Below are 25,081 nucleotides of genomic sequence, written 5' to 3' on the forward strand. Positions count from 1 at the left end.
TCAAAGTAAAACTATAACTGCCATTAATAATTAAATACATGTTGATCTTTACTAGTAATTTTATTATAATAACACATGAATGTCTATACATGTGTTGATCTTTAATCGTCATCTAAATTTTACTTTATATAAAAATTAGATCAGAGCTAGCTAATGTCGTGAAATAAATTTTTATTTTAAAATATTTTATGGAAAGGTTTAAAAGCGGAAAGCGTGGGGTAAGCGATATTTGTCGCGTTAGTTGACTGACTGGGCGATGCTATTTCTTTCCAATTAAAGGAGAGAATCAAAGTGAAGTCTCCTCGGGGTCTTGTTTCTCGGCGTTCCAAGAAGAAAACGAAACGCTTTGGAGCCCGAACGGAAACCGTCGTCGATTGCCTCCGCCGCCGTTTCTCTCTGCGATTCCCTTTCAGACGGAGGAGGAAGAGGCAGGGCAGGGCAGGGCGGAGCAGAGAAGAGAGAGAGAGAAGAGAGAGAGATTTAGATTAGGCTAACTGCGTGTGTATGTATAAATAGAGAGAGGGAGAGAGATAGAGAGGGAAATGGCTCCAACAGTGGATTATACGGTGGCCAAACAAGCAGAACAGCTGAGGCAAGATGGCAACATTTATTTCAAGAAAGATCGGTTCTTGGCGGCCATTGATGCTTACACGGAGGTCTGGATACGTTCACATTATATATGTATACGCGTAGATGGTGGCACATTTGATCGCTTATACTCAATCCCTGTATATTAGGGTAAATTTGTTTATCTGGGCGTTTATTCTTGTGTTAATGCGTACAACTTGTTTGCGTGTTCTTGGATATTTAGGCAATCGCCTTGTGCCCTAATGTTCCCGTGTATTGGACCAATCGCGCTTTGTGCCATCGCAAGCGGAAGTATGTAACCCCCCTTCCCCACCTTTCTTTTTCTTTTTTTTTTTTTAAACTCTTCTCTTTACTATTCTGTTGCTTTTACCATTCTATACGTGTTGATCTTTACTTGTGTTTGATGTTGGTCGTGTTGCCGTACTCCCTTTCTGGTTGAGTGTTCTGCAGTGATTGGACGAAAGTTGAGGATGATTGTAGAAGAGCCATTCAGCTTGATCACAATTCTGTTAAGGTTAGGTCTACTACTTTTATCCACACTGATTCTCCGTTGATTCTTGTGGTATTGTAACGAGTTCATTGTTTTCAGAATTCTTGATACTTTTCTTTTATGCTACCGATTATTATTTCTTGAATTGCTCAAATGACTGCATTATCCACTGCTTGTTTAATAGATAGCAACTACCAGATGAAATTTAAGGCCATCATTTTGAGCGTCAATTTATTAAATTATGTTTTTACAGTTTATTATTTTTCTTGGTGTTATTATATCTTAGAAGCATGAAAGTCTGGGAATCTGGGGTTTATGTTAGTGGGCTTCTATATGTGTAAGTTTCCCAGTATGTTTACTGACCGGGAAATAATTTGAAGCTCTTTATGGCATTGATTTTCATTTTGTAGTCTGAAATGTACCTCGGTAGGGCTGGAAAAAAGAACCAAGCCATTTAAGATCAATTTGTGTTCAGCACTTTAAGACCTCATTTGTGTTATTTCTTCTACATGAAATTGTTGTATACTAAGAAGTACAAGCACATACAAGAATATTTCATATTGCGTTGGACAGCATTTCAGATTTTGAGGTTGTGCAAGACACTTTTGACTACATGGCAGACACTTCCTCTTCTTGTTATAGTTGAGTTGGCTTTTCTACAATTGGAGACTTCTTAAACACTTTGGAGGTGCCTATGATCATAATAAGAACATGCTTGTCCATTAATTAAACAAATTAGACCATGTTACAAGTTTGAAATAATAAGTCTCAAAATTAATTATAAAATAAAAAAGAATGCAAGTTTTACATTTCCAATCATCCAGCTGAGAATCTTTCATGTCCAAAATACACAATAACCAAATCTCCCGCTGTTCTTTTTCCCTCTTACAGTGATCAACACTTTTCCTCTGTGTACAGCATTGGAAGCTTGAAGCTTCTCAAGCACCCATCCTTGTTCCTATATTATGTCAACAATATTGTCTGCCTCATCATTATGACAACCATGAAAAGGAATGGAGGGAATAACCAAGAATATGAGGGACGAGATGGCCATAGGCTGGTCTTGAAAATATACTTTTTGGTTGATATAGTAAAGGTCTAAGCGAATTCATCTTATGGCACATTTAAACCCCTTTAATGTTGGCATTCAATTGATAAACATCTTAGTGAATTAACTAATTGTGATTGACTACCTTAGTTCGTTTGGATGTTATGTAACACTTGATTTAAGGATGGGTTGCAAGCTGACTCTATAAGGTTCCCCAAAAGCAACTTGAAAAAAATTTAAGTGTCACATTTGGTCCTCAATATGCCATTTAAATGAGGTGTTTCCTTAAAAAACAAAAGAGGTATATGAGATGCATAGGATGTTTTTTGACGTGGAATGAGCCGTTGTTGAAAACCTATTATCTTAAAAATTGAATCCACCCTCATAGTATATTTCGTCAAGCCTGAAACAAATCCTGCTTACAGCCTCCCAGGTTTACTCAGGTCATGTGGAGTATGCATGCCCCTGTTAAATGATTGGAAAAACTTGCACTTTATTTTGTGAGAATGACATCCCACCTGCATTTAGACCAAAAGTACCTCTACACTACAAAACAGTTTTTTGTCTGTCCAAAATGACCACCTAGACTGGAACTGTGAAGCTCATGGATCAGACTTTCACAAAAGGATCCTTCATGTATACAAAGAGCGGTAAATAAAATAGAGAACCATCTTGAATCATATAAGATGTAGAGGAATTGATAACTAGCTGGACAAATGACCTCCCAAATGGAACCAGAATATACGCAACTAGTGTATTGCTCCTTTGCATCTGACTTATGGCTACAGGCATGCATGAATGGTTAGTCAAAGCATTGCTGCTCAGTTGATGATTAGCCTTATGCTTTAGGTAGGTTAAATATACACTCTTGAAGAAGAGGAGACCACCTAGCATGTCTTCTTCTATTCAAGTTCCTCTGCATTTAACTATTTTATAGCCATGTGATAAAAATTTCAGATTGTGAGTGTTAGATTGTGCCTTATTTGGTGCTTCATTTGAAAAAACAACACACTTGGTATTTTGACTTAACATGACTCCTATCCCTACATGGTGGGAGGCATCATAATTAACTTCCAAGTCTTATAAAAAATTTTAAGTGCTACTGTTAACTTAGGAACACTTAGAACTATCTTTAGTCAGATTACACTGCCTCACACTTGCACACACTCTCAGATTTGAACGATAATAGAAACAAATAAAATGCAATGAAAACAGAATGTAAATTGACAGAAAATAAAGCAAACCACAGAAGAACACAATCCGTTTATCTTGGTTCAGATTGCCCCTTAGGACAACCCTACATCCAGCCTCTAAAGCCTCCCGATAGCAGTCTTCTTTAAATCAGAATGATCATAGTACAACTCTCACCCTCACGATTACAAGCCTTTCCAAGATTACAAAGACTATTTCTTGCACACAGCCTTTCCTCTTTCTACTTCCTCGTGAGAATGAACCATGTATCGCCTAAGCCTAGACCCCCGCTCTTATTTATAACAGAATAGGGCTTTAACCTCTAGGCTTATAACCAGTATATACATTTCCGGTTTTATCCCTCCAACTTAATTCTAATTACAAGCTGGAAAACCGCCTATATATATCCACTAAATCCAACATTCTAACTGCTAAAATATTGGATTTTACTTGAGACAACATTCTAACAGCTACAATTAGAGTGCTAGTCATTTTGGTCTTATTGTTGAAACCCATTGTTAGCTTTTGGGGTCCACCTATGACAACCAATTATAGCAGTTATCAAGGTACTAAAATTCTTAATGAACTGGTTGCTGCTTTCAAAAACATGCTAACCAATAAGTAGTTGTTATATTTATATTCACTGAATTAGGATTCTTTAGACGAAATTAAGTCTCTCTCCAAAACTCTCACTCATGGATTGAATCAAGAACAGAAATTGTAATCCCAGTCTTCCACCTCACGCAATCAATTTCTCAATCTGCAAGAACAATAGGAAACACTCCCACAAGAAAGAGAAAACACATAATATAGAAAATAATAGAAACAGAACAAACACACACAAGAAGCCGGAATTTTATCCTGGTTTAGTTCTCCAAATGAAGAACCTACTTCTAGACTGCCTTTGGCCTTTCTTCCACTATCTTGAAAACACAGTAGATGTTACATGCATTGCTCACAGTTCTCTCATAGCTCTATACACGCAGGCTATACAGAATTTTGAGATTACAAAGGCAGACTACTTTTCTCTCACATAGCACATACTCAATCTCTTCCCGCTCAAGATAGAAGAAACAATGTATCAAATGAGACTCCCTGCCCCCCTATTTATAATACATAAGGGGCGGATATTACAAGGTAACAAACCGGCCGTTTATAAAAACTGTTACAATACTAACCAATCTTCTAGAAACTAACCCTTGAAATATTGAATACATCCCCAACCAATATCCTCCCGAGCCTTTTAACTAATCTAAGACAAATGATTTAACAAATTCTCTACTCATTTGAGTAAGATTAGGCTTCCTCAGGACTGCTACCTGCACCTTCCCATATTGCCATGCTCTTACTCAACATCTTGAATTACCTACAATATCTTCACGCAATGCTTTAGCTTTGCGATAGGTACAACTTTTGTAAACATGTCAGTTGCATTCTCTTCACCTGAAACTTTGGTTAGTATAACATTTTGTTTTTCAATTATTTCCCTAATGAAGTGGAGCCTAACGTCTATATGCTTAGTCTTTTCATGATGAGTCTGGTTCTTTGACAAATGTATGACACTTTGACTATCACACATCAAAGTGGCTTTCACATCTGACCCTAAGAGCTTGCTAACTAGACCCTTAAGCCACATAGCTTTTTTTATAGCTTTCAATACAACTATGTATCCAGCTTCGGTTGTAGATAAAGCCACCACATGTTGGAGGCTTGATTTCCAACTGATTGTTAAGTTCCACAACTTAAATACATACCCGATTGTGGATCTCCTCTTGTCTAAATTAGTAGCATAGTCTGCATCCGAGAACCCTATGATGCTAGCTAGTTCTCCTATGTTTACTCCACCATAAGACAAAACAGTATTATATGAGCCCTTTAGATATCTAAATACCAATTTTACAACATCCCAATGGGTTTTAGCTTAGCTTGACTTAGCGTATGCAATAAGTGTTGTAAGCTTCCCACGACACTCAAGAATGGAATATTTTCCATTTCCTTCATACTCTCTTCATCCTTGGGAGATTGATCTAAGAACAACTTAAAATGAGAGGCAAATGGCACATTCACTGCCTTAGCATTTGCCATTCCAAACCTAGATATTATCTTTTCTAGATAGGATTTTTGAGATAGCTAAATTTTCCTTTGATGTTTGCTTCTAGAGATTCCTATCCCTAGAATTTTCTTTGCTTCACCTAGTTCCTTCATCTCAAATTCAGATTTTAGTCTCAAGTTTAGTTGCTGAATCTCTTGCTCGGATTAACTTACTATGAGCATGTCATCAACATAGAAAAATAAGTAGATTGAGATGTTAGGCGAGATATGTTTAAAGTAAACACAACAATCATAGGAACTTTTAAGATACCCTTGTTTCATCATAACAATATCAAATTTTCTATACCATTGCCTTGGAGACTGCTTATGCCCATAAAGGGATTTCTTAAGCCAACACACCTTCTCCACATTTCCTCTAGAAAGCCTTTAGGTTGTTCCATTAGAATTCACTCATCTAAGTCTCCATGAAGGAAAGTTGTTGTTACATCCATTTGCTCCAATTTTAGATTTAAGTGAGCAGTAATGGCCAACAACACTTTGATTGAGGTATGTCTTCAACAGGTGCGAAAACATCTTTGAAATCTATTCCTTGAACTTGGGTAAAGCCTTTAGCAACCAACTTATCCTTATACCCTAGGTTTAGGGTTATCTCCAGCACCTTCCTTTATTTTGTAAAGCCATTTACAACCCACTATACGTTGTCCTTTTGGCTTATCAACCAGATCCCAGGTTTGGTTCTTCCTTATGGATGCAATTTATGACTTCATGGCTCTATCCACTTTCCTGATTCTTTAGAGGCCACTGCCTCTTCATAGGTGAGGGGTTCATCTCTTACACTTTCTGATGCACTTGATAGTGCATATGCCACCAAGTTTGAGAAACCATATCGCAGGGGAGGCCTTCGGCTCCTTTGCTGCCTATCCCTAGCCACACTGTATCTAGATGTGTCTGGCTGATCTCCTAGGCTGGAGTCTACATCACTACCTTCTTCACTCTCCTCATATTGAGTTGAGTCTTAGTCTTGATTCTCTTCTTGGGCTTAATCGTCTAGATCTTGATCATTTTCATATACTTCTTGGGTGTTTTTAGACACTATTCCTTTAATTTCCACATCTATGGACTTAGCATTTTCCCCCAAGTTTGGCTAGGTTTCTTTATTTTTTGTTTTCATGGTAGAACCTTCATCAAATGTCACATCTCTTGTGACTATTGTTCTCAGCTCTTCTGGTTCAAGGTTCGATAATTTGTAGCCTTTTACACTAGTGGGGTATGAATAAGCCTTTCTTGGCCCTAGGTTCCAATTTGCCTTGCTTCACATGAGCATAGACTAAGCATCCAAATACCCTAAGGTGACTTAGAATTGGCTTATGCCTTGTCCATCTTTCATGGGGGGTTTGAAATTTAATGGTAGCTGATGGTGATCTGTTTATTACACGGGCTGCAGTTGAAACTGCCTCACGCTAGAATGACTTGGGCATATTTGCATGGAAGAGCATGCATCTTACCCTTTTCAATAGGGTCCTATTCATTCTTTTGGCCAACCCATTTTGTTTAAGGTTACCTGGGGTAGTCAAGTGTCTAACAATCCCACCATCCTTGCACATTCGGTTGAACTCCCTATTGCAGAATTCAAACCCATTATCAATTCTTATGGTTTTGATATACCTGCCCTTTTGGTTCTCTACCATCTTTTTCCATGTCCTAAACGCCTCAAAGGTATGATCCTTTGTTTTTAAGATATAAACCCATAACATTATAGAGTAGTAATCAATGATTGATAGGAAATAATGAGAGCCACCATGGGTTAGGGATTGAGCTGGTCCCCACAAATCCGAGTGGATATAATCTAGGGGTGATATAGATGAATGAATGGTTGTTTTGTTTAACTTTACTTTGACAGTTTTGCCATAGATACAGGACTCACATTTATTTAGTCTAGTAACTTGACCATGCCCTAAAATACCTTACTTGGCAAGTTCCTTGAGCCCTTGCTCACTTATGTGTGACATCCGTAGATGCCACATCCTTGCCTGCTTTTGGGCATTGTTGCTTGCCACTGTAGCTTCACCACTCAAGGTGGTTGCTTGCAGAAGGTATATGCCATTTTGCAACATTGCCTTCATGCATGCTAGGGATCCCTTTGATATTTTCAATATTGCACCCTCACCCTTAAACTTAAGGCCATTCATATCCAACCCACTAGGAGAAATTAAGTTTCTCTTGAGTTCTGGAATGTGCCTCACTGCAGTGAGGGTTCTACACGATCCATCATGCATTTTCAGCCTTACATCACCAATTCCTAATACTCTATACTCACGGTCATTGCCTAGCAAGACCTTTCCCCCATTTATTTCTTGATAATTAAGCAGCTAATGCTTCTTAGGGGTCATGTGGTAAGAGCAGCCGGAGTCCATCACCCAATCATTAGTCTCGTCTCTTTTTGAAACCACCAATGCATCAGCAATGTCATACCCAAATTCACACACATTTACACCCATCAGCATTCTCCTTATCAAGAAAGTCCTCCTTTTTCTTGGGGCAGTGTCTCTTAATGTAGCCTTCTTCATGACAATGGTAACATCTTATAGGATTCTTTCCTGTCCTAGACCTCAACCTAAATTTTCCTCTACCTCTAGGGTCTCTCTTAAAGCTTCTAGATCTTATAGTTAGGACATCCCCTGTGGAGGATTTTCCCTCCACCTTGCTCCTTAAATCCTTAGAATTTAGGGCACCTATCACATCCTCTAGTGTTAAGGTGTCTCTACCGTGTTTCAAGATATCTACAAAAGTCTCATAAGACTTGGGTAAAGAATGGAGCAAGACTAAAGCCTTGTCCTCATCATATGTTTTTAAGATCTAAACAGAGTTTATTAAAGTCATCTATGTGATCATGAAGTCTTTAATTATCATGCATTTTAAAAGTAAAGAACCTGGCCTTTAGGTAGAGATGGCTAAAAAGGGACTTTGTCATGTAGATACTCTCCAGCTTGAGCCAAATTTCCGTGCCGTCTTCATTTTGGACACTTCCCTTAAAACCTTATCACCGAGGCTTAGAATCAGCATGTTGTAGGCCTTCTTGAGGATATCCTTCTTCTGTTCTTTTGTGTAGGTTTTGCGCATTTTAGATTCTCCTTCTAGTGCCTCCTCAAGGCCAAGATTGTTGAGGAGAGCACTTATCTTCATCTTCTAGAGGTTAAAGTTGTTTTGCTTGTTATGTCATTTGTACTAGATTAGGATTATATTTGTAAACAAATAGTTCATTGCTGGCATTTGTATGTTTCTTTTTTCTGTTTTAGGGTTAGAATAAGTATACTTCTAGAAGGAATGTTTCTAGAAGGATAACTGGTCGAGTTAGTTATTTAGGTAATTCTGGTCAGTCGATCAGTTGGTTAGGTATTGTAACTCACGACCCTATAGTCTATAAATAGGGATCTTGGGGCAAGGCAGTGGGTCTGCTTCATTTCGAGAAAGCTTTTCTATTTTGTGGGTTGGGATCGATTGAGAGGTTGAGAGAGTAAGACTGTGGATAAGTCTTGTAATCTCGGGAATCCATTTAGCTTTCAGGTTATATGGGCTGGGTGTGGATTTGGGTACTCCTTGTAATAATCCTAAAGGTTGTTTCAAGATAGTGGATTGGAAGGAGGCAGCTTCAGTTTGGACATAGGTCTCATTTTGAGACCGAATCAAGATAAATCTCTTGTTGCTATTACTATTTTTTTTTCTTTATTCTTGTTTGTTCGCCATATTGGTTGTGTTCTTGGAAATGTAGAGTGTTATTTCTGTGAGTCATTCGATTGTGAGAGACTTGGGGATCGCTGTGTTCTACTCTAACATTGCCCATCAAACTTCTCAATGTCATGCTTTGAGACGGATGAAAAAGAAGCTATGATCAATTGCCCTTATCAATCCCTTTTCGTGAGTTTCTTGACTTCTTGAAAGGTGATGACACCTGCTTTGATACCAGATTGTAATCCCAGTCTTTCGCCTCACATAATCAATCTCTCAATCCGCAAGAATAGTAGGAAACACTCCACACATGAAAGAGAAAACATAGGATATAGAAAAGAATAGAAATAGAACAAACACACACAAGAAGCCGAGATTTTATCCTGGTTCAGTTCTCCAAATGAAGAACCTATGTCCAGACTGCCTTTGGCCTTTCTTCTATTATCTTGAAAACACAGTAAATGATTACATGCATTGCTCACAGTTCTCTCACAACCCTATACACGCAGGCTATACAAAATTTTGAGATTACAGAGTCATATTACTTTTCTCTCAAACACAGCACATACTTAATCTCTTCCCGCTCAAGATAGAAAAAACAATGTATCAAATGAGGCCCCTTGACCCCCTATTTATAATACATAAGGGGCGGACATTACAAGGTAACAAGTCGACCATTTATAAAAGCCATTACAATACTAACCAACCTTCTAAAAACTAACCCTAGAAATACCGAATAAATCCTTGACCAATATCCTTCCGAGACTTTTAACTAATCTAAGACAAATGATTTAACAGAAATAGTCAATATGCAGAAAACAATAACAAGAAAGTAAACAGAAAAGCAAATCACAAGAATACCAATCTTTATCCTAGTTCAGATTGCCCCTTAGGACAACCCTACATCCAGCATTGAAATCACTCTGAGAGCAACGTTTATCTTATTTAGAAACCGATCAACATCAATCAATCGCTCACCAAGATTGCAACGAACTACCTCTCATTCTAGCCTTTTCTCTTAGAATGATACAGAGCACTCATCACACAGAATGAATCGTATCCTAAACGGCTACCCCTTACCCTCTATTTATAATAGGGGCGGACATCCCAATATAACTAACTGGGAATTAGATAATTCCGGTTTAACCCTCCAACTAATCAGGAAAAAAAATACAACCGCCTATCTAAAAACATTAGCTGTTTGTTTCCATTGCCTTCATTGATCTTCTAGGAACTAACTCGGGACAATCTTATCAAAGTAATGAACCTTACTAATTGTATTTAGAGTAGGACAATTTTGGATCATGTAAAAAGATTTGCCTAAGATTAGTCTTGAGTCTCGGGAGGAAAGAATTAGAGAAGGATGCGGGTATCAACAGGCTTTTGGAAGTTTATTAGTTACATATTGTAACGATAACCACCACGTGTATAAGGTGGCTACCGGTTCCGTTTAAATCCTTGTAACTCCCGCCCTTTATGATTTATAAATAAAGGGCTGGGGGGGTCATTCGAACTACTGATTTCATTCTATCTTGAGCGAGAAAGAGTATGTGCTGTGTATGAGAGAGAAATTTGTGTTATAGCTTTGTAATCTCTTGTTAGGATAGCTTGTATATAGGGCTGTGAGAGAGAGTGCAGTGCATGTAATCTGTTCTTTTGATTTCAAGATAATGAAGCTAAGACCCTCATCAGTCTGGACATAGTATCTCTCAAAAGGAGATCCGAACCAGGAAAAATCTTCCTCTGTGTGTGTGAGTTTTGTGTTGTTTTCTTGTTTTGATTCAATTCTGTCCTACTTCGTGTGAGTGAGTGTGTAATTCTTGAGAGATATCCTAGAGTGTGTGAAAGCGAGAATTGTGACAACAGATCACCTCAACGTTTGCAGGGTCTACCTTGATGCTACAATGGATGACAATGCATCTATAAATGAAACACTAAATTCTTGGTAAATAACGTGCATCTGAAGATTGAGGTAAAGGTGACTGTATCTTACAAGTTATAATACATTCCTCTAATCTACAAATATGCCTCTAGGAAAATACTCTAGTTCAGGATATCATCAATTAATCATGCTAGATGTACACCCATTTTGTACATCTTAGGCTACATAAGGGGATATTATGACCAAAATACCCTGCGCCTCACATGCGTCTCATGAGGGATTTTTTTGTTATAATACCCCCTTATGTAGCTCAAAATGTACAAAATGGATGTACCAATAGCATTTTCCATCATCAATTATGCTATTATAAACTCACCTGTGAAAGCCCAACAGAGTTGGTTCATCATTTGTGTGAAAGTATTGAAGCCTTTGAGACACACAAAATGATATGACAACCCAAAATGCCATTACTTTGCTATCATTCCTAATCCGAGGTCTGTTTCCCGAAATTCTATCATTTGCTAGTTTTTATATTTAAATATGCTTTTCTGCTTAATTTTTTCAAAATTTAATTGAGGAAAAAATATATAGAATAACCAGGTATTACAGTAGAGTTCATATTTCTTGTATGATATGATTTTGAGTGTTTCACTTCTGCATAAATATCTTCTGAAGCATGCCAAGTGCTAACTCAGATGGAAAGTTCATATTCTTCTTGACATCATAAATGAGTTTGAATTTGTTACCATTGGCTTGCCTTTCTGGCATGCTCCCAGTTGTACTAAGGTGGAATGGTGCGCGTTGGTTAACTCTGATTTTGTTTTCCTCATCTGATTTTGTATGTGGTCTTTTTTGTATTGTGATTATCTAACATGGTTCTAATTTGTTCTGAAAATCCCAGGCTCACTACATGCTAGGCCTTGCATTGCTACAAAGACAAGAATTTGCTGAAGGAGTCAGAGAATTGGAAAGAGTATGATGTTTCTCCCATGACCACTTTTGTATTTTCAGTTTGTTTTGCTCAAAACCACATGATTCTTCATACATGTTAAGGCATAATAAAGCTTGCATGGATACACACGTGTGCGTGACCAGAAAAAGATAATACACTCGTGAATTACAAATTGTCAAGTACATGGCACCATACGGTATTACTTTCATTCCAAATCATGGAATTCAGTGACCTGATCCCAATGGATTTTTCATATTTATTCTTTAAATGTTCTCTTAGGAGTGAACATAACTTGTATATAAACAAATATTTAATTACTTGAAGTTGTTTTGGTTCTGATGCTTACTTAAATATGAATACTTGAGATATCTTGTTCCCCTTGCTTGACCAAGAAACAACTACTTTTTAAGAAGTGGAGGTTACTTCCTTGGAAATGTGGAACAACCAGAAAATCGAGAAGGATTGAATAAGAAGAGGAGGAGGAAATGAAGAAGAAGAAGTTTGAGAAGAGAAGACCCATGAGACAGGGAGAAAATCATATTTAATATCAATTCAAAAACTTCTTTTTTGGTTACCTCATAAGCCCATTTATAGGCTGGCATCCTAACTAAAATACAATTACTCTTTAACTACAATTATCCCAATAAAATAAACAAAGGATAAAATCTAAAATATATGTAAAATAAGAGAAATAACTAAATATCATATCATAATTATCCTAGCTATAATTATCTTAACAAAAATAAATAAAAATCACAAAAATCTCAAATTTAAATTTCAAAATTCAAATCAAACTTAAATCCTAATATCAGCCATTCAAATTTAATAATCCTAATTTCTCATCAAACTTGACATGAAATTTTTCTGCAAGCATCTGGACATAAATTTATGATCCCAAAATACTTATGTAGGCTTTGGACCTTGGGAGGGGTGCAAACCCTCAGAGTTACATGGTGGAAGAGATATGGCAGGAGCTTGCAAAAGCCAAATACCTTGAATGGGAGCATGATTCTACTAAGCGTGCGTGGGAATTACAAACCTTGAAGTATGTATGTTTTTGCTAGTGCTTGGATCTCACAACCTTACTGGAATTCCTTCCAACTTCATAAATACTACACAATGACAAGAACATATCAAGCTTTAATCCCACTATGTGGGGTGGGCTACAACTTCATAAGGGCTATGTGAAGTTTTCTTTTGGTTTATTTACTCGTCATCTGTATGAAGTTCTTTGTTTGCAGATACTTTATGTCCATTGTTCTGTTAGATTTCTTTATCTTTGCTTGTGCATATGCCTCAGAGAAGCCTGTGAGTCTGCTCTGATAGAGAGACATTTTCTTGACAACTCTGAAGATAAAGGGTTTCTAGGCGAAGCCAGTGATGCCAATTCAGCACAGCTGGAGCTTCTAGGACAAGTATTTCAGGAAGCTGGAGAAGCTGACATGCCGAAAGAGGTGAGAATTATTCACACATTCCCATGATCAAAAGGTTCAAGCCCTACAGTTTCTTGATATTCACACATGACGTTAATTTCCAGGTGCCAGATTACCTGTGTTGTAAGATTACGCTCGATATATTCCGCGATCCCGTCATTACTCCTAGCGGGATTACATATGAGAGGGCAGTGATCATCGACCATCTCCAGAAGGTAAAGCGTTTCGAGTACGATTCATACATGCAGTTGAATTTCTGGTCTCCAATGTGTATTTGATGCTAAAACAAACACAAAACCAGGTGGGAAGGTTTGATCCGGTTACACGGGAACCGCTCAAGGAATACCAACTGATATCAAATTTGGCAATAAAAGAAGCAGTCCAAGCCTTCCTGGAAAAGCATGGATGGGCATACAAGACTGATTGAAAGCTGGTTTGTTTTGACACTAGGGTTTTTTTTTTTTTTTTGGTGGAATATTAGCTAAATCATGCTGGATGCATGATCTCATGTCGTGTTATACACTATGTGTGGGGTTGAAAATTGTACAGTAATAGGTCATTTGACTTGCCCTTTCTTGCGACATATACGGCAGTTTATATGGAAGCATATGAGAATTAAACATGAAATTGGGCATAGGCATGGGCATGAGTTGGTGTTTGGCTGTTCTCTGCTTGATGTTTCCTAATTGCCATCACCAGCTAGCTGTTCTTAGAAACCAGCAGCAAGCGCAAGCAGAAGCACATAACAGTTAGAGATCATAAGATATAGCTGCTGACTGCTGTCCAAACACACACATATGATGACACAAAAATGTTTCTCAAAAGTATGATTTAGATGCTAAATTGATTCTTTCAGAAAGCGATTTTTGCAAAAGCGTTTCTCACATTGTTTATAAAATGGGACCAATATGTCAAGACCATAGAGGACTCTTCATTGTTCAACAATGGTTGCAACATGAACCTAAACCTGAATTTGGGGTACATGAACAAATCATCATGGCAAACACACATACACTTGCAATTTAAAGTTGCATTGCATCAAAAGAATTGCATTTCCTATGTTTCTTTTGAGTATGTGTTTTGATTTTTTAATAGTTTTTAAATGATTTATCAAAGAAATTAAAGATAAAAATATTAATAAGACACTTTTTTCATGATTAAAGTAACTGTTGAAATACTTTACTTTCAAAGCATAGGAAAGAAACATGTATCTTGTATTTTTAAAATACCATGCTAATATATTTTAGACTAATCATATATTAAAGTTGTGATTTGTTACTCGCGTTGAACAACATATGTAACAATTATGTTGCCTGATACGGGCTAATAAGGGGAGTGTCCCTTAGTTGTCCACGTTAGACAATTAATATGCTATTTGACACGACAAATCAAAACTTTCACATATTATATTCCGCTGACTCTTCCGAATCTCCATTCTCTCGACAAAGATTACTTTCTCAACCCGGTTATTCCACCTCACTTGGCCGTCTCTCTCTCCTGAATTGATAAGAAAACTTAGTAACTTTTGTAACTCCGACGAGATCTCTCTGCCGTCCCACGTTTCGCCGACGATGTACTTTGGCGGTGGAAGTAGTAGGAGAAGCTCCACAAATAATTGGTGCCACAACACAACTTTGAATTCGCTTCCCAAGTTACATTTACCAGTGACGAGTGATCGCCTTGCGAACGAAACAGTGCCCGTAAATCCTATCAGCGGCCATTTAGGGTTGAAATCCAAAATGCTGCAACAAGTGATTCGTGTTCCAGGAAACGAACAGCTGCTTCCAGAGGAAAACCTAAGGCGTGTGCGTTTGCGTAAGACGTCTCAAAGAAAATTTACATTTTCTTTTGATTGCATTGTGAATTTGAAATGCTCTGTTCCAGGGAGCAGAGAGAGAGCAGAAGGATTCAAATACAAAGCCGGTCCAAAACTATTGGAGCAAATGGGAGAGAAAATGGTGGAGTTGAAGCAAATGCTCCCCCAAAAGACTACATTCATGTTGGGGCAAGAAGGGGTGAAGCCGCTGATGCTCGATGGAATTATAAACTATGTGCACTCATTGCAGTGCCGATTCGAGGTAAATTGGGCCCTAATTTAACCACCAGAATTGAGTTAAATGGCTTAACGGGTAGTCTTCTTGTTGCATTGATCTGCAGTTTCTGTCAATGAAGTTGGCCCAAGTTTGGATAACATGGATAGTTTGTTTAGCCTCAAAGGATTAAGGCTGCCACAAATAACCTAAGATGTTTGAGAGGGTTCAGTATTCAACTCGACAAAAACTCATTTGAATTTGTTTATTAAGATAAATGAGTCGAATTTAAGCCTAATTTTGATTCTTATTTGTAAACGAGTTAAAATATGTTTAACATAAAATTATCAAATTTTAAATTATTATAATAATATAATTAAATTAAATATATTTAAAATTATTATATATATTAATTTAATCATTTAACATAATATAATATATGTATATATAATAAAGTAAAATATCAAATTAAATCTAAGTAAAATAACAAATTCTGATAAGCTTAAACTTGAGTTTAACTCGTTAACCTTTTATCGAGTCGAACTTGAGCTGAATTTTTCGACTCAAGCCTAAAAACTAACTTGCAAACCAAACGTAAGCTCAGCAAAGTTCATCTCAATTTGATTCGAATACAACCCTACAAAAGATGTAAGATTAGTACATCTGCTATAATCATCCTCTTTTATCTGCTTTGCTTACTTGGTTCTTTTCTGAAATTCATTAGGCCATTGTTAATTCTAGGTATTTCAGCCCAGTGCCTCCTTCCCCAATCCAACTCCAACATGCCCATCAGATGATTCCTCGGCAACTGCCTTCTTTGGATGCCAAAGCCAGAGAATTCCACAAGCACATACCTCTTCCAGTGGGGCAGTGGACCCTAATCCTATGGACTCCACTTTATTCCCAAACATTGACACTCGGTCACCTCACATTGATGAGTTTGGCCAGGATCTTCTCCAGGTATCAGTTTTTAAGTTTCCTGAAGAGAAGATATCTACTCACATGAAACAATCAACAACTCAGCAAAGAGGGGAAAAAAATAAAACAGTTTTCATCATCTAAATCTGCTTCCCATCTTGAAAAATAGACCCAGTGTCAGACCTTGTGTGAAGATGAGCTGCAAAGCATTAGTCCAGATGTGGTTTGGACACAACTCAAGCCAAGGCAGGGTCTGTAGTATGTTCTAAGGTTGGGCTGTTCGTCCATTAAAGTAGTCATGGCCAAAATTGAACCGGACTGGCGGTTCGAATCGGAACCGGACCGGCCGGAACCGGACCCGGAACCGGCTGAACCGGAACCGCCGGTTCTGCGGAACCGGAACCGGAACTGCCGGTTCCGGTTCCGCGGTTCCGGTTCCGCGAAACCGGAACAACCCCCCCTCCCCCCCGTGCAACACCCCTCCCCCCCCCCCCCAACAGTCCAAAATTGGACCGTTGGCAGCCAACGATCCAATTCTAATTTTATTAATTTTTTTTTTAATTTTATAATTCCTATCTATATATACCCCTCTCTCCCCCACTCATTTTTCACACTTTCTCTCTCTCTCTCTCTCTCAAGTCTCAAACTATTATTCTCTCAATTTTGTCTCTCATTTAATATTTCAATTTCTTCAATCTTCTCATTTTGTTATTTATCAATTTATTCAATTATATTGTTAATTATTTATTACTTGTTACTATATTATTTTATCATTATTATATATTTTTATTATCATACTTTTTTCAAAAAAATGGCAAGTGAAGGTAGAAATTTTGAAAATGTTGAAAATGTTGAGTTTGAAACTCAAAATTTTCAAACACAAGAGAGTGAAACTCAACAAAAGGGAGGTGGAAAAATTTCTACTTCTGATATTTTTAATATTCATTTCAAGAAAACACCAAAAGGAGATGGTAAATTTGATGTATCTTGTAATTATTGTAATCAGGTATACAAATTCAAGCAAGGAGGTGGATATGGTACTTTTGCTCGACATTTGCAAACAAAGCACCTGCTCAAGGTTGGATTGAATACAACAATATTTAAAAAAAATTAAAAAAATTCGGTTTGAACCGGAACCGGAACCGTTGACCGAACCGGCTCAAACCGTTGACCGAACCGGTCCAAACCGTTGACCGAACCGGCACGAACCGGAACCGGAACCGAACCGTCCCAAACCGCCTTGGGCGGTTCGGTTCAGGTTCAAAGATTTCTTGAACCAGAACCGACGATTCATGAACCGGAACCGGCGGTTCATGAACCGTGGCCATGTTTACATTAAAGCGGTACATGAGTTCAAATATTATGAGATAATTCAATTCATACCCAATGTGGGTGTTGGGCATTGAGAGGACCTTTCCCTAGTATGCGAGGACCAGAAGAGAGAGAATCACAAAGCTTTTCTGGTAAGGGTGGAAGAATGTTGCCAATTACATGTAAGTGGTGGTTTATGATGATAATTACATACATTTATCTGTTCTCTTGCAGGCTTAATTGCAGGCTTAATTAAGTCAGACCTCTAACATGAAAATTGAAGGGTGATCAGAGAATCATTTTTCCTCTTAGCTTTAATCAGATCCATGTTATTTTTAATTAGTGTCAATCAGTTGGTGTTGGAATCCTTGTGTCATATAACAATTCTGCAATCTGAAGCAGTGAGTCCTATGTACAGCCCTAAGTGTTAAAGGATATATATTTGCCAAAGGTTAATATCAATGAGAAAACACCAACAAGAGCTTAGACTTTACAGCCTATTCTACTTGATTTGGCTGCATAACTGGAACAACATATATCAATTCAACATTATACAGGAAGAACTTCCCAAATTTTTATATTCCAAGTTTAATCTGAATGATTATCAACTTGAGACCCTTATGGCAAAACCATTTTAATAGGAGTTATCAGAAGAAACCCAGGTTGGCAATGGTGAATTTCTGAATAGACGCAATGAATCTGCAGGTTATGATGTCTTATCAGTAATTACCTTGGTAGAAAACACTGTGAACAGGAGGATAAAGGGGTGTGGAAGTTCATTGAGCATAATAGATGATTAATCATTCATTACTTAAATCCACTCTCTAGGGTTCAGAAAATCACTTCCATAGTTGCAGCTTTCTCTGCATACTAATGTATAATACACATTGGGATTACTATTTGATCAAGAAAAGATTCTCTGAAAATGATGTTTAGCAGATAAGAAACTAATAGAATTTTGAAAGGTTAGGGGACAGTCCTTTCTTGTTCATTCGGCTGTCCTTGCACATGCCCAGAAGAAGCTCTCTCTTGATTGGGTTCTCCTAATCTTCTGTTAAAATATTATGAAGGACAGGCTTTTGCATCCGACAACTGAAAATTCTGTTCACCCAACTGAAAACCACACTAAAAATGATCACTCTTCAAGATTACTAACACGAAAAGGTTAATTTGGTAGGTCCATTACTCCAATATATTTTTGCTATAACTATAAAAATTAACAAGAAAATACGTATGAAATGGGATGAACAACAAACAGTGACTTACAAGGCCGCATGCAATTTAAAAGAGAGTTTTAAGACTCACAAGACTGGCATTTTAGTGTTTGTATGTTTTGAAACACAATAATTAATTATTTTTTTTAAATAGTGCTTAATAAAATGTTATTGTACTATTAAAACACAGCTGCTGTTTCAAAAAAACAAGTTTACTTTTAAACTAAAATAAATAAATCTCCCCATCGCTTAATTTTATATAACACAATAAAAAAATATTAATTAAATAAACACTTGTTATTTTTACGATTGATAAACACAACAATACACTTGTTATCAAACGCTATTTTTATTAATATTACTTTTACAACGTAATATAACACAACACACTACACGACCAAAACACCAAACATGCCCTCAGAATCAAGAATCTAAATCAAAAATGACACGCCAAGAATCTAAATTTTTTCCCCTTATTTTCAGTATAATTTTTTTTAAAAAGTACCATATATATTACATAATATATATTATGCATTATATGTTATTTTTACTTTAATTATTATTAATATTTAATAACCACCTATACCAATAACAACCTGTCCAAATCAAAAACGGATTATGATTAGCATTAGAGCCGAGCAACAGGGCTGTAGTCTTGAGTCTCTCAATCTTTAGACCGAATCAAAAAAATTTGAACACCCCCAACCCATAGTGACTGCCGTCACTGCAACAGCCACTTCAATTTCTACCGCGTAGTTCTACACATTTGTCGCATTCTAACATAAAATCACACTTACATTCAAAAATAAACCCATCACTTTATTGACAAATATTGTTAAAGACGAACCCAACACTAAACTCTTTTGACAGTTATCAATCTATTGGTGGCAGTATAGTTTTATGTCAGAAAAATGTCCCAACAAAGATGAGAGAAAAGATAAATACATTGCAGCCATTTTATATATCTGTCCAAAGAGCAACAACTACCACAGATGAGAAAACATCAGTACAAGAAATGTAAAGATGGCAGTTCTCATAATCATGTACCACTCCCTTTTGATGACTCAGTTTATGCTGCTCTGCCAATATTGCTCGCATGCCCTCCTGCACTTGCAGCACAGACAAAAAAGAGTACAAAAAACAAGAAGAACCCCCATAAGAAATATGGAACCCTTCTAATGCAAGAGTAGAATGGTAGAAAGGATTCGGAGTTATTGCAATTTTTTGATGATTTTCAATTATTAGTAATATGGTTTTTCCATGTAAAAGAGACTGAATGGAACAGAATAAGAATCCAACAAAAAAATTAAATAAAGAAAAACTTGATGAGAAATACTCAAGTATCATATGAGAAGATAAAATTATAAATAGGGTCAACTAAAGAGCTAAAAGTTATGTACCCAATCTCACATAATGGGTAAAGAAGACTTGATATATTGTTGGTTATAACAACATGCAAATAACTATAGAAAATAAAGGCCTTACCCCAGGCTAAACTGCTTGCAGGTTGCTCATCTTGGCAAACATGTTACCATAAAACTTGGCGTCTTTTTTGTTGTACTCCTTCATCTTTTCCTTCAAGATTTTATGTTCCAGTTTCACATCCCTGATCAAACAAAACAACCACCAGATTCAAGTCTTCACACTGCCAGTAACAGCACCATACCGATAAAACCCATCGTGAACCAAAATAAATAAAACCACGGCCATACCTGTTGTCGGGTTCAATCTCCAGTGCCTTCTTGATGTCAAACTCTGCCAAATCCAGATCGGCCAAGTTGATATAGGCTTGAGCTCTCCTGTAAAGTGCCTTGACATTTCTACCATCAAGTTCTAATACCTGTGCACAAAAATGTTTGCCCTCACGTAAATCAGCATCCCCAGCAAAATTAGTTCATCATTGGCTAGAACAGTAAACAGCAACGGTGGTGGAAGGAACGTCACATTTCAAAATACTGACACATTTTTGGCTCACTATACGTTTGATTTAAGTGTACCTTGGTACACAGCTTCTCTGCCTGCTTGTAATCCTTCAGCTTAAGCTTACATGCTGCATCGTTCAAATTGCAGGTAACCTTCAGTGCTTTGGCCTGCTTCTTCTCCTCGTCACTAAAGGAAGAATCATACTCAATGAACTTTGCAGCCTGCACATCAAAGACAACTATGGTTATGGCACAATACAGAGAGATCATCAATATTTAAGTTTGGTCAGATTGCTATGTTTGGCTATTGACCTTCTCATATCTCTTTGAGGCCCGGGCATATTTACCAGCCTTGAATAGGGCATTTCCTTCTTCCTTCTTCTTGAGAGCAGCTTCAATCTTCTCCTGGGTGTTCATATCCCAGGATTCCTTATCCTGAGGACCACCAAACAATATTAAGCACTCAAACATGATCGCCAAGCATACACCGTGGAACACACATTGCATGCCTTACTGACTAACCTTGACAAAGGAGGCGAGCTCAGCTTCATATAAAACAGTTGCATTTGGAGGAACCAAAGCCAGTTCCTGCTGTGACTCAGATGCACCAAAGGCATACTCTGGCGCAATAGTAAACATTGCAATCTCTCCCTTCTTCATTGTCATCACCGCTCTCTCAAGTCCCTCAATGACTTGCTCTGCTCAAGAATCAGAAAACTTTTAACTCTGCCACATAAGAGAAACATTGAATACACCAGAATCAACACAACCCAGGAGGTATCAGTACCTTCATCTGTCTTAAATTCAAACAGCTCTTCATTTTCTTCATAGCCCTTCCTAAGGAAGATGGTTCCATCTTGCAACTTGCCAACCAATTTCACTGCCAAAATGCTCACATTGTAAGACATACCAGGTCACAATATCCAAATAACCCAACTTGTAATGCAATAAAAAATCAGATGAGGGTGAAGAGGTGTTGGAGGGAATTTTGAGACTAACATTTCACAATAGCTCCTTCATTGGGCCGTTCATATCCCTCTCCCTCTTTCAAGATCTTCTTGACAACCTTCTGGTCGTCTGTCACTTCAGTCACAGTCTTCCATGAAACCAACTCAACAGTGATTTGCAAGGTTGCATTAGGAGGGACTGCAGCTTCATCGCCTGATGCTGGCTTGCCTTTCTCACCAAACCCATCTGCCATCATATGGAAAAAATGAGTAGTTGCATTACCAGAAAGTGCTTCAAACATTCAACAACAGCAATTAACAAGAAAAACGGCCAAGGAAATACATTGTGGCTTTACTGTTAGAAGAACCTTCTCTCCTTTCTTCATTGTCTTTACAGCTTTAGCAAGAGCAGGGCAGAAGTATCCTGTATATAAACAAATATTTATTAATAAAGTGAACAAAATAACAATTTCATTATGCAACACTGCAACAGAAATCATTCATCACCTACAAAATAATCATGAAACCTTACCCTCTCGAACAGTGAACTCTGTTCCATCTGATTTTGCAACCAATGTTCCGTCTTCAAGTTGAGCTTCGAATTTAACTGCAATATTACTCAAACACATACAGTGGTTTATTCAGGCAAAATCGTCAAACCATAGTAAAATAGAATTTGAAACAAGCAAGCATTATCATATTCATACCCCAAACTTCATCGGCATCCTTGGGATTCTCCCACTTCTCTCCTTCAGCAATTATTTTCTTAAATATTCCACCATCCTTGCATATGTCCTTGACACTAGTCCATGATAGCAATTCCACATCAAACTGGAGAGTTGCATTGGCGGGAATGGTTGGGGGTGAACCAGATTCACCATAGGCAAGCTCTGGTGGAATGGTGAAAATGGCATTTTCTCCCTTCTTCATTGTTTTGATACCCTGATCCCATCCCTTGATCACTTGCCCTGCCAAACAACAATGTAACTGAACGTATTCCATCCTCACACAATGCAAATGTTAAAAAGTAATGACAAGAGTATCACATTTATTAGTGCTACACAAAACTAAAATGTAAAAGCACACCAGTCCTTCATGGTGTATCAGTAGCTCTTTGTGCGGTCTCTTCCACCTCACCTGCTACACATCTAACATGATTATTCTGTTATTGTACCTTCCATTCTATTAGCTCTGATCGCAAAACATATATTTATCCTCTTTTCACATAATTCAACTGAAATAATCACATCTCACATGTTTTATCTTCAATAATCACATCTAACATTTCGCATATATTAATTAATTTCAAAACATTCAACACAACAAAACTAGTCTTATATAGTTGTCCCGGAAAACTTAATTTAGATTCAAAGAATTTCTACAATTAACATCTTTCATGATCCTCTTGTATTTTGAACAATTACGACGGGAGAAATTTAATAATTTTTAATACTACTAAAGCCAGATAATCTGTTCACAACTAATATTTATAATATAAACTGCAATTAATGAAAAAAGGCAATGTATTAGCAAGCCATACAAAAGCATCTCAAGAATGACACATAAGGGAGCTGCCGTAAGTACAACTTCCAGTAAATAAACATGCAACTGTAACAGTTAGGATACACACAGAAGAGACAGTAGACTCTAGCACCAAAAAAAAACCAACTATAATTTTGTAGAACCTTACCGCCCTTTTATGATTAAAAAGAATTAGTTTGACCTTCAACGTATTGAATGTGTTACCAAACTAGTTCACAAGTAATCAATTTTAGGATGCAAAAACAAGGTATTTCTTATTCCCAATTGCCATCACGACACATCAACTGGCATAATCAATTGCATCCTATTTGCTCCGACTAAACAAAAATTATAGGGAACAAAAAGGAAAGACCGGACATATTTATCCCTAATTTTCATTCGTGATGGATATTTCGAACAAGATCAAAGTCTTCAGAAATAATGAGCATATTCCAGAATATCAAAATCCGAAGACACCTTACCTTGGCCCAGGGTGAATTTGAAGGGAGTCCCCCTGTCGCGACTAGAATCGAACTTAGTACCATCGAGCAAAGTGCCAGTGTAATGAACTGAAGAACCACGCAGATCATCCAAAACGAAAGCGAATCAACAAATTGAAAGAAGCTTAAACAAGATATAACAAGAGGACCGACTGGGAATGATATTCGTGTACAGGTTTACCTTCAACCTCGTCGCCATTTTCAGGAGTGTCCCAACCGTCCCCTTCCTTGACTAGCTTTTTCTTGAGCCCTTCCTTTCCGATCTCCTTCTCTTCGCCGACCTTCAGGATGGGGCTGTCGACCGGCATGTCGAAGTCCTCGTTCATTTCGTCGGCCGGCGGCATAGCAAAGTCCTCGTCCATTTCGGCTCGAATCTAGAGAAAGCACAGAGAGAGAGACGGACAGAATGCTGCTGAGTGCTGAAGATTGCCGCGGGGTCTGAGATGCAAACGGAAGGGATGGAGAGAGCTTTTATGGAGATTAGACAGGGGGGGGGGGGAGAGAGAGAGAGAGAGGAGGGGGGTGGGTTCTAGAGAGTTCCGAAAAGGTTTTGCAAGCGAGAATATAATGTAAGAGATCGGAGGGCCAGGATGGTTCCAGAGAACTGATACATCTCGCACGCGCCCAACATCTGGAAAGATCGTCTGGATGAACGGATTAGGGTTTGTTGTTTGGAAACAGGAACTTGCCCGTCCCCACTTCGGTCTTCTACACTCTAGGATTAGGGTTTGTTGTTTGGAAACAGGAACTTGCCCATCCCAACTTCAGTCTTCTGCACTCTTAAGATAACGTCCCCTTATATTATCCACCAACGATGGCATCAAGAGAAGGAGAGAATTCAAACCTAGAAACCAAACTAGCTCACCTCCCCCAACTGACCACTAAAGTCACTTCGTGAGATCAGTCTTCTATACTCTTTTTTCCTCTTTTGTGTGTTTAATTGGCCACAAATCGTAAATCTTGTATGTTTGGATAAAAAAAAAAAAAATTTAATATTTAATTAATAAAAAATAAAATAATTTATTAATATTTAATATTTTAATTATTAAAAATTATTATTTTAAAAACATTAATATGTGTATGAAAGCATCCGTTTCCGTAAGTGAAATGCCACATAAATAATTGATTGACAATATTTGAATATAACATAACAAATATGAAATTCTCTCCAAAATAAAGATAGATTTACCAGTTTAAGTTGGATGGGACAAATTACACCATCAACAAGGTCTATCTAACGTGGCATGAAACTAGTCACATTGTACAAATTCAAAAGACTAAATGGGAGGTTGAGGTTGATAATTAACCAATTAGTTGATTGGCTCCTGAAAGTGAACCCCCATATCCAAGAATGTC

At 37.5% G+C, this 25,081-nt stretch overlaps 2 protein-coding genes across 2 annotated transcripts; one reads left to right on the forward strand and one right to left on the reverse strand.

The window, feature by feature from the left end:
• The first annotated feature begins 234 nt into the window (after window positions 1-234).
• On the forward strand, window positions 235-13,943 carry LOC127798001 (E3 ubiquitin-protein ligase CHIP). Its single transcript, XM_052331267.1, has 8 exons — window positions 235-656; window positions 812-879; window positions 1,039-1,102; window positions 11,879-11,950; window positions 12,841-12,974; window positions 13,230-13,383; window positions 13,467-13,577; window positions 13,664-13,943. Exons 1-8 carry the CDS (start codon window positions 543-545, stop codon window positions 13,787-13,789), a joined length of 843 nt encoding a protein of 280 aa, XP_052187227.1. The 5' UTR covers window positions 235-542; the 3' UTR covers window positions 13,790-13,943.
• Window positions 13,944-19,633: 5,690 nt separating this feature from the next.
• Window positions 19,634-24,237, reverse strand: LOC127797445 (peptidyl-prolyl cis-trans isomerase FKBP62-like). The gene is made up of 13 exons (XM_052330353.1): window positions 23,907-24,237; window positions 23,708-23,794; window positions 22,412-22,672; window positions 22,237-22,311; window positions 22,048-22,128; window positions 21,757-21,951; window positions 21,545-21,637; window positions 21,280-21,455; window positions 21,070-21,192; window positions 20,833-20,979; window positions 20,548-20,675; window positions 20,321-20,441; window positions 19,634-19,939 (listed from the first exon to the last, which is right to left on the reverse strand). The coding sequence occupies exons 1-12, from the start codon at window positions 24,085-24,087 to the stop codon at window positions 20,327-20,329; spliced, it is 1,662 nt and encodes a 553-aa protein (XP_052186313.1). The 5' UTR covers window positions 24,088-24,237; the 3' UTR covers window positions 19,634-19,939; window positions 20,321-20,326.
• Between the last annotated feature and the right edge of the window lie 844 nt (window positions 24,238-25,081).

The sequence above is a fragment of the Diospyros lotus genome, chromosome 3 (genome assembly GCF_014633365.1).
Source record: "Diospyros lotus cultivar Yz01 chromosome 3, ASM1463336v1, whole genome shotgun sequence".
Taxonomy (NCBI): Eukaryota; Viridiplantae; Streptophyta; class Magnoliopsida; order Ericales; family Ebenaceae; genus Diospyros; species Diospyros lotus.